The sequence below is a fragment of the Meriones unguiculatus genome, chromosome 5 (genome assembly GCF_030254825.1).
Source record: "Meriones unguiculatus strain TT.TT164.6M chromosome 5, Bangor_MerUng_6.1, whole genome shotgun sequence".
Classification (NCBI taxonomy): domain Eukaryota; kingdom Metazoa; phylum Chordata; class Mammalia; order Rodentia; family Muridae; genus Meriones; species Meriones unguiculatus.
This window is the reverse complement of record NC_083353.1, coordinates 47,904,165-47,913,639: the sequence shown is the minus strand read 5'-3', so window position 1 is coordinate 47,913,639 and position 9,475 is coordinate 47,904,165. Positions and strand designations below refer to the sequence as shown.

At 41.6% G+C, this 9,475-nt stretch overlaps 2 protein-coding genes across 2 annotated transcripts; both read left to right on the top strand.

Moving 5' to 3' along the window:
- The first annotated feature begins 650 nt into the window (after nucleotides 1–650).
- On the top strand, nucleotides 651–1,580 carry LOC110543125 (vomeronasal type-1 receptor 44-like). The gene has a single exon (XM_021629554.2). The coding sequence runs from the start codon at nucleotides 651–653 to the stop codon at nucleotides 1,578–1,580; it is 930 nt and encodes a 309-aa protein (XP_021485229.2).
- A 7,238-nt stretch (nucleotides 1,581–8,818) lies between these two features.
- LOC132654029 (vomeronasal type-1 receptor 45-like) lies at nucleotides 8,819–9,475 on the top strand (the record flags this gene model as incomplete). The annotated part of the gene is made up of 1 exon (XM_060383323.1): nucleotides 8,819–9,475. A coding segment is annotated over one exon (657 nt), but the record flags the coding sequence as incomplete, so codon positions are not given.

Sequence of the window (9,475 nt, the reverse complement as noted above, 5' to 3'; positions counted from 1 at the left end):
GCAGGTGGATCTCCAAGTACTAGGACATCTTTGTTTACAGAGTGAGTTCCACGACAGCCAGGACTACATAGAGAAACCCTGACTTGAAAAACTGAGAGAGAGAGAGAGAGAGAGGGGGAATAGGAGGAGGAGGCAGAGGTAAGGGGGACAAAGGGGAGAGAGAAGAAGAGAAAGAGACAAAGAAAATGAATGAATAATGAATGAATGAAAAAGAAGGTGAATGAATACTTGGCCAGCAGTGAAGAGGGCAGTGAGAGAAATGACCCTGTGCACGTGTGTCTGACAATCAAGTGAGATGCCGCTATTACCCCTGAATAAACAAAACATGTGCGCCAGGAGTGGAAAATTTTTTATATCTTGTGGAAATGTTTAATGTACAAGAAAGTTTGTATTCTGAGAAGCCCCACAATGATCTGCACAGTTCAGTTTTGCTTGAGAAGCATCAGGACAGTGGGGACAGTGGGGACTGTGGGGATGGCCTCAAGGGGGTGTGAGCTGGAGCTGAGTTCCAATTAGACAAGTTATAATTGGGATGAATTGACATCTTGTTGCCAGCTCAGTGTTGGTGGGTAATGCTTCATTCCCTGTATTTGTAATGAAGAGTTTTCTCTTTTCTCCTCAGACTTTTGATACTTGCAAATGCACACACAATGAATAAAGCCAGCATACTCCACACTAACACAAACATTAAAATTACCTTGTTCTCTGAAATGAGTATTGGGATCTCAGCCAACAGCATCCTTTTTCTCTTCCACCTCTGCAGGCTCATTGGTGCACACAGGCCTAAGCCCATTGATCTCGCCATTGGTTTCTTGGCCCTGACCCAACTACTGATGCTGCTAACTATGGGACTCATAGCTGCAGACATGTTTCTGTCTCGGGGGAGGTGGGACCCCACCACATGCAAATCCCTTTTCTATCTACACAGGTTCTTGAGGGGCCTCTCCCTTTGTGCTGCCTGTCTGCTGAATGTCCTCTGGACCATCATCCTCAGCCCTAGAAGCTGCTGTTTAAACAAGTTTAAACATAAATCTCCCCATCCCATCTCCTGCGCCCTTTTTCTTTGTGTTCTCTACATGTCTTTTAGCAGTTACCTCCTGGTATCAAATAGTGCCATCCCCAATTCGACCTCAGATAATTTTATGTTTGTTACTCAGTCTTGCTCACTTCTACTCCCGAGTCACTCTAGACAAAGCACATTTTCCACATTGTTTTTCTTCAGGGAAGCCTTTTTTATTAGTCTCATGGTCCTCTCCAGTGGGTACATGGTGGCTCTCTTGTACAGACACATGAAGCAGGCCTGGCATCTTCACAACACCAGCCTTTCTCCAAAGGCATCTCCAGAGCAAAGGGCCACCCGGACCATCCTGCTGCTCATGAGCTTCTTTGTGTTTCTCTGCATTTTGGAGACTGTTATCTTGCAAACAAGAATGAAGTTCAAAGATGGCTTACTATTCTACTTTATTCATATTCTTGTGTCCCATAGCTATGCCACAGTCAGTCCCCTTGTGTTTATTTGCACTGAAAAGCATATAATTAAATTTTTGAGGTCAGTGTGGGACAGGAAAGTAAATATGTGATTATTCAGGAATGGGTATCATCCCTTAGTACAATCCAATATGTTGTCATCAGAGCTATGGATCATGACATAGTAGGAGCGTTTCAAGGTTTAAACTGATATGTGAAAACATCCTTTTCCCATTACATCTGTTTACTCTGTTTGTGGATGGCAAGTGTGTAAAAGAAGATTAAACTGCATTCCCACTCAGATATCACATGAGGTTTATCTTTCTCAATGGGTTTTCCACAGAGATCTGTGAGATGTCTTTCATCTGACCTGCATTAGCACCTTACTTTTTATTATTTATTTATTTATTTAGGAATTTGAGGCATGGTTTCTCTGTGTGGCCCTGGCTCTTCTGGGCTTGCTTTGTAGATCAGGCTGACCTCAAACTCACAGAGATCCACCTGCCTCTGCCTCCCTGAGTGCTGGGAACAAAGGTGTTTGTCACCATGCATAGTTTGTTTTTAATTTTTTGAACAATGATTTAAGTTTTAACTGTGTGTGTGCATGTGTGTGTGTGTGTATGTGTGTGTGTGTACTTGAGCACATTTGCTCTTGGAGCCCAGATGTGTCAATTACTGTTAGAGCTAGACTTATAGGCAGTTGTGGGCCAGCCAAGTGTGAGTGTTGGTAATTGAACTTGAGTCTTCTAGAAAACAGTTTACTTATGTGCTGAGCCAACTCTCTGGCACAACCATTACTTTAAATATGTGGCAACTATGACATTTTCAATAAATGAATGCCTCAATTGTTTATATTTGAAAAAATACACAAGGAAACATTGTTTTGAGAATAAATTATCACAGGATGCAGAACACACACACAAATACACAGAGCTAAAATGATATGCAGAGAACCATAATGTCATTTGCATAATGGTGTTCCTATGGCCAAATTTAAAATAGTCAAAGGTAGGAGCAGCCACTGTCTAGTCTAGAGGTATCAGGATGTGGGATCAGGTCATGGCCTCCCTGTGCCAAGGAGTGCTAGTCAGAACATGAAGAACACCTCAAATGTCTGCCATGCCAGTCAGACACACTGCACAAACTTGATGAGTTACTTATGAAAGATGAAGCTTAGGTGTGTCAAAGGAATAGAGACCATAAACAAAGTGCTTTATCCGTGCTCAAAATATCATAGCCAAATGTAAATAGTAAACTAGTCACAGATAGTTACTCAGCTGTACTATTGATATACTCCAGGGAACTGAGGGCTTGCAGCATGCCTGCTTATTGGAGACTAATCAGATACCTCCTCAGAGCACCCTTCATGTGATGGAACACAGACTCAGTCACAGAAGTCACACAGCTGAGCAGACTCACAAGAAGACTTCACACAACCAAACACAATCAGTGGCATAATTCACAATGATGAACACTCTCAGAGGCACAATGCACACTGCTGAACACAATCAGAGGCAAAATGCACACTGCTGAACACTCTCAGAAAGAAACGATTCCCACATTGGAACATATAGTGAAAAATTTACACAGCTGAACACACCCAGAGGCATACATTACAGAGCAGAACACACACTTAGAGGCGTACTTCACACAGGAAAACTGTTATCTGTCACTCAAAGCAAGGGAATGTCACAAACATGAACCCCACCCACACCTGGAATACAGTAATTTCAGTGTTGACACTTATATAAAATCTAAAAAAAAAAAAATAATAACTGGAACCTGGTTGTTGGAAAGAGAAATATCAAAGAAGATCTATTCCATGTTCTGTCTACACTTTGAGTAAGGCCTAGAACCTCAAACAGGCTGTAGTGTAATGCAAGGATCACGGGATCCTCAGAGACCTCCAAGAGACAACTTGATGCAAGAGCATGAGAGCTTCATGACGAGAGCAATCCAACTCAGGACCCAAGTCTCATTGACACAGCAGTAGAGAAGTGGGACCCTGAGCCCTGAGTGAGCAGGGTTTTTAAAGGAAAAGACTGAAAGAAGGGGGTTTCCATGACAGCAAGCAGGGGGTTCATGTTTCCATGATAGAAAGCAGGAGGATTCATGCCTTGACTTTACAGAATTTGGTAAAAGCCACAGAGGAGAGGTGACTGTTTACATAATCACAAATGCCAGGAAATTTGTCTTTATTTTTTACTAACCATTTATTCTGTGATATTTCCTGGTTGCCATTGCTTAGAGAGATAACCTTGTTTCTGCCAGGTGCATATTCTGTGATATTTCTTGGTACCTGAGATCAGGTCCCAGTCAAGATGGATCCTTATTTCAAAATGGAGTCACCCAGGCTAACTTAAACTCTTCAGTATGTTAACAAAAAGGAAGGGCATTTAACAAGTGAAATGAGAGAACATTTCACACATCAATGACTTGGAGGAGGAGAAATAAACCACACAACTGTAAGTTGTATAAACCCACGAGCAGAGGTTTGCCTGGTGGCTCAAGTCTGTAACCCTGAAGTCGAAACAGGATAGTGAGTTCAAGGTCCACCTGAGCTACAGGAGTGAGTCCAGACTAGCACACAACAGTCACAAAGCAAAAAATAATTATAAGAATAAAATATTATTTTAAAATCCAACATAAGATGGGTGCTGGAGGCACATGCATTTAATCCTAGCACTCAGATGGCAGAGGCAGGGGAATCTCTGAGTTCAAGGCCAGCCTAGTCTACAGATCAGGTTCCAGGCCAGCCAGTGCTATGCAGAGAAACCCTGACTCAGAAAAAAAATCCCAAAATAAACAGAAGGAAAATATACACAGGAAAGGATTAATCTTACTTCTTGATTCTGGGTTAAGAGCATAAATGTTCCAATGAAATGTGTAACTGCTCATCAGAACAGTACCCTCACTGACTGTCTGAGGGAGTGGCAAACACTTTGAGCTTGGGGGAAAGATATGGACATTTCTCACCCACAGCACTGGACAGAGTACCCTCAGCCACAGGCACCTTGTGGGACCACACCCACAGCCCCTCATGTTCATGCCGAGAGATTTGAAAAAGGATGAAACAGGTAGAGACCAATTAAAGCTGACATTAAGAATAAGCAAAGATGGGTTGCTTCTGTGATGTGACCCTTTCATTCTTCTGGCAGATGAGCCAATTAAACAAAAACTGCAGTTATTACAATGTATCATGTCAAAAAAAACCTATAAAATATGTTGTTCTTCATTTAAAAAGGTTTTTTTTTTTTGGAGATTCTTCAATACAAAATGTTTGCTTATGCTCTTTTACAGGACAAAAAGGACTACAGTTCCATGTTAGCCCAGGGTTATATTCAGATCATTGTTAACCATTATATAAAACATATGCCTGGCTGCTAATACCTAAATAAAGTATTTAATGCTGTTACTTTCTGGCCTATAGATTTGGTATGGCCAGAATAGTCCATTTTTGCTGAGGGCTACAGGCTAAGTTTAGTTCTCTGTTTAGTGCTAAATAAAACTTTTGTCCTTTAATATTATACTGTTAAGCTTTTTTTTGTGTATTTAATTAAGTTTTTATTTTTTTTGTTTTTTTAACATATAAAACATTATTCTTTTTACAATTTGCCACTTTTATTAAAACAAAAACAAAAAAACAAATAAAAACAACAACTACAACAAAACAATCAGATGTGAGAATGCTCCTCTTGTATCTTCTTTTTTAAGCAACTGTTCCAGCATTCTTGGTTCAAAACTATATTTGTAGATAATGGCATGTTCTATTATAACACATTTTATGATCATTTAGCAGCTAACCATTATTAAAATGCAAACACATATTGTCCCCTGTAACCAAAGCATAATACAATGTCTAAGAAATGCTCTAACCAGGTATAAATCTGTTTTTAGCTCCCAAATCACATCTCTATATCCATAATCTATGGATTAAATAAAATTTCACCATAACTCACCATACATGAAATAGAACATGGAAAAACAAAATCATAAAATATAAAAAGACAAACTCTCTTGTATCAATAGAACAGCCAAAATGGTTTTTTGGAATACAGGCTAATTTCCATTTATATAACTGAACGTGGGGCCATACGTAGGTTATGTATCTTCACTAACCATTCATTGTTCCTTCTGCCCATACTCTTTTTTTTTTTTTTCAATGCAGTTTATTCAGGAACCTTGAACAATCCTCGGACCCTGGGGAAAGCCAGCCCACAGCTTAAATAGCCTCTGGGTAGCCAACCCAGGCATGCCATGTGGGCAATGCAGATAGGTCCACATACATGGAAGCAAGCCAGATCCTCAGCCTTAGCCAAATGTGGAATTGTTCGTGACAGAGAGCACTCACCATCGGAAAGGTGGAAGGCGGAGACCAGCTCCATCTTTAAGGCATAGCATTCCGCAGCTCTCTACAGTTCCCCCTTTTTGTTTTAGACGCATCAGGCAAGAGTAGAGGTCTGATCTCTAATATTAGAAATAAATTGGGACTTTGTACCGATGTTCATTTAGGTGTCATCCACCCAAAGAGCATCAGACTCGTCCGATAACTTTTTCTCAGGCCATAGTAGAGGACAATGCAGCTACATTTGATGTGAACTGACAGACTAAAAATAAAAATTTAATTAAAAAATAACCACTAAAATGAAACCTTTGCCTTGCAGGAACAATTAAAATCCTCTGAAGTATTTTCTCAGCTTCAGCACACTGACACTGTGGTCTAAATACTGTTGCGGCTGCATCTCATGCTGGTAGCCAAACTTGATAGCTCAGGAGTCTCTCAGGTGTTGAAGACCAGCCTGGTCTATAGAGGGAGTTCAGGACAGCCAAGGCTACATAGACAAAACCTTGTCTCAAAAAACAAACAAACAAATAAACAAAGGGTTTTTCAGGTGGTACTGGTTCTGAAACATGGAGGGATCATGGAGTGAAGCTGTGACTTGGCACCATACGACTGTATAGAGTCCCTGAAGAGAGCCAAGAGGCCACGTTGCAGTGCAGATCCAGCCATTTGGAGATGTCAGTATCACATGCCAGCAGCAGCTGCTGTGGGCGAGGCCAGTTTGAACCTAGGAGACAGCTGTGTGGAAGGCTTTGCCAGCACTGTGGAGGAGCCCAGAAGATCACTGGTGAGTCCCAGAAGCCTGGCACTGAGAGTTATGCTGTTGGACTGTGTTGAACTTGATTGTGACTGTGCCCTGGTTCTTACCTTTCACATAAGAAAATATTTATTTTTATTTTACAGGAGCCCACAAAGTCTCTTGACTCTGAACACTTAAAGGGATTTTGGAGATTTATCTTGAGTTTGGAGTTCTAGAGAGACTGGGTATTTTAGAGAGACTTTGAAAATGTTAGAGAAACTAGATGTTTTAGAGAGTTGAATATTTTGTAGAGGTTTTGAATGTGGAAAGAGACTTGAGAGATTGAACTTTTAAAAAATGGAACTTTTCTATTGCAATGTTGACATTAGTTTAATATCTTGGGAACAACAAAATTGAGAGACAAAGTTATAGTGTAACAGAGATGTGTTTAGTGTCAGGTAGACAGGGGGTCAGCTGTGGCAGCTGTTTTTGTCTCTTGTTTGTTAAATCAACCACTAGACTCAATTGGAAAGGGAACCTCAGCTGAGAAAATGCCCCACTAGGTTGGCCTATGGGCAAGTGTGTGATGAATTTTCTTGATTGGTGATCTATGTGAGAGGGCCCACATCACTGTGGGTGCAGGCTCTGGGCTCAGGGTTCTGGATACTAGAGAACACAGACTGAGAAATCCATGAGACCCAAGCTAGTAAGCAGTGTCCTTCAGTGACAGGTGCCTTAGTTCTTGCCCCAGGTTCCTGCCTCAAGTCCTTACCCTGCTTCCCTGCACAATGGATTATCAGCTGTAAGATGAAATAAAGGCTTCCCAACCCAATTTGGTTTTGGTCATGGTGGCTTATTAGTCTGTGTCTAAATCAAAGAAACTACAATAATTCAACAGCATGTACACCACATTTATTAATATAAACCTGGAGCCAGCATATCAGGTACCTGGTAAGTATAAACTGTAATAATTCAACAGCATCTACACCACACTTACTAATATAAACTTGGACCAGCAAGTTTATATCAGGTATGTGGAGAAGTATCGCAGCTCCATTATGGAGAGAGGGAATGTTGACTCCTATGGAGTCTGCCTTTCAAGACTGAGTTGGACCATTTTTCTTTAATTAATTCTGTAATATGGGACAGCTCCAAGTCTGTTATAACTGTAGTTCTATTTACTCCCTGACTTCACACGCTGAAGGAGAAAGACACGGTATATGCTCCTGCTGACATTTGCCCACCCTGTCCTTCTCTTGGAACAGTTTTGGACTGGGATCAGAACCATGCAAGATGAAGATACAGAGCAACGATCAAAGACTGAATCGTCCACCAGAGTTCTCTGAAAGGACTCCGTGCCAATGTGCTACTGTTTTCTGATTTGTCTTTTATCTTTTGTTTCAGGCAGTGACAGAGCTGAACAGTCTTTATGAGCTGCCTGAGCTCTCCCAGAGCACAAACATAAGCCGCCAACACATCCACAGGCACCATCATGTGCTGGAATTTTCCCATGTTTGGTGTGTAAACAGTGTGTTCTTGCTCACCCAGTGTCTCTCTGACACAAGCACTCTGTTCTTCACATGTTCAAGAGGAGGTGGCTGGGACCCGGCCTCAGAGTATTCAAGGACATACTTGGAGGAAACAGCAGATCATGAATAAAATCAGAAACATCTGGATTCATAGATTACAACCCCCAACATTTGCTATAGAAATTTTCTAAGAAATTAGGATTTTCAGTAGAGTACAGATAGCCCTGAATAGAACAAGTGCATACCCAATCCATGGGACCGTTTTTATTGGCAAGTTCTGCTTCTTCTTTTTTTTTTTTTTTCTTTTACACAATCCTTCTCATTCAGACTCTACCCAAAATAGTAAAACTGTCTATAATGTGCCTGGCCATCAAGATGTTGTGGGTAAAAACCAAGTAAGATGCTGCTCCTGCTTTAGGAAAACCCAAACCTACAAAACATGAAAGCACATAATTGCTGCAGCTCTTAATGTTGAGGGAGATCAGCCACCATGGGACACAGGGTCCAGCCATGGCTCAGCTTAGGACAAGTGAGAGCAGGAGGATGGTCTGTGGGGTGTGAGGTAGAATGGAGGTCTTCAGTGGAATAAGCATTCAGGAGCATCTGCATGTTTTCCTGAGGCCAGAAGACTGGTCTGGAGTGGTGTGTGAGGTCTTGCTCATGATGAGTCATTGTTTTACTTTTCTCCTCATCCACTCTTTGTTTCCACACAAGATGACTTCACACTCTTCTGACATAAGGAACACCTTCTTCTCTGAAATTGGCATTGGGATCTCAGCCAACAGCTTCCTTCTTCTCTTCTACCTCTTCAAGTTCATTCGTGGGCACAGGCCCAGGCCCACTGAGGTGCACATTGTTCTGCTGTCCCTAATCCACCTACTGATGCTAATGTTCATAGCATTCATAGCCATGGACATTTTTATTTCTTTGAGGGGATGGGATGACACCATATGTAAACTCATTGTCTACTTGTACAGAATTTTTAGGGGCCTCTCCCTTTGTACCACCAGCCTGCTGAGTGTCCTCCAGGCCATCATCCTCAGTCCCAGAAGCTCCTGTCTAGCCAAGTTCAAGCACAAATCTGCCCATTACATCTCATGTGCCCTTCTTTTTCTGAGTGTCCTCTATATGCTCATTAGCAGTCATCTCTTAGTATCAATTTTTGCCACTCCCAATTTGACTTCAAATAACTTCATGTATGTTACTAGGTCCTGTTCTGTCCTACCCATGAGTTACCTCATGAAAAGCACATTTTGTACACTGATGGCCATCAGGGAAGCCTTTCTTATTAGTGTTATGGTCATCTCGACTTGGTACATGGTGGCTCTCTTGTGCAGGCACAGGAAGCAGGCCCAGCATCTTCACAGCACCAGGCTTTCTCCAAAAGCATGCCCAGAG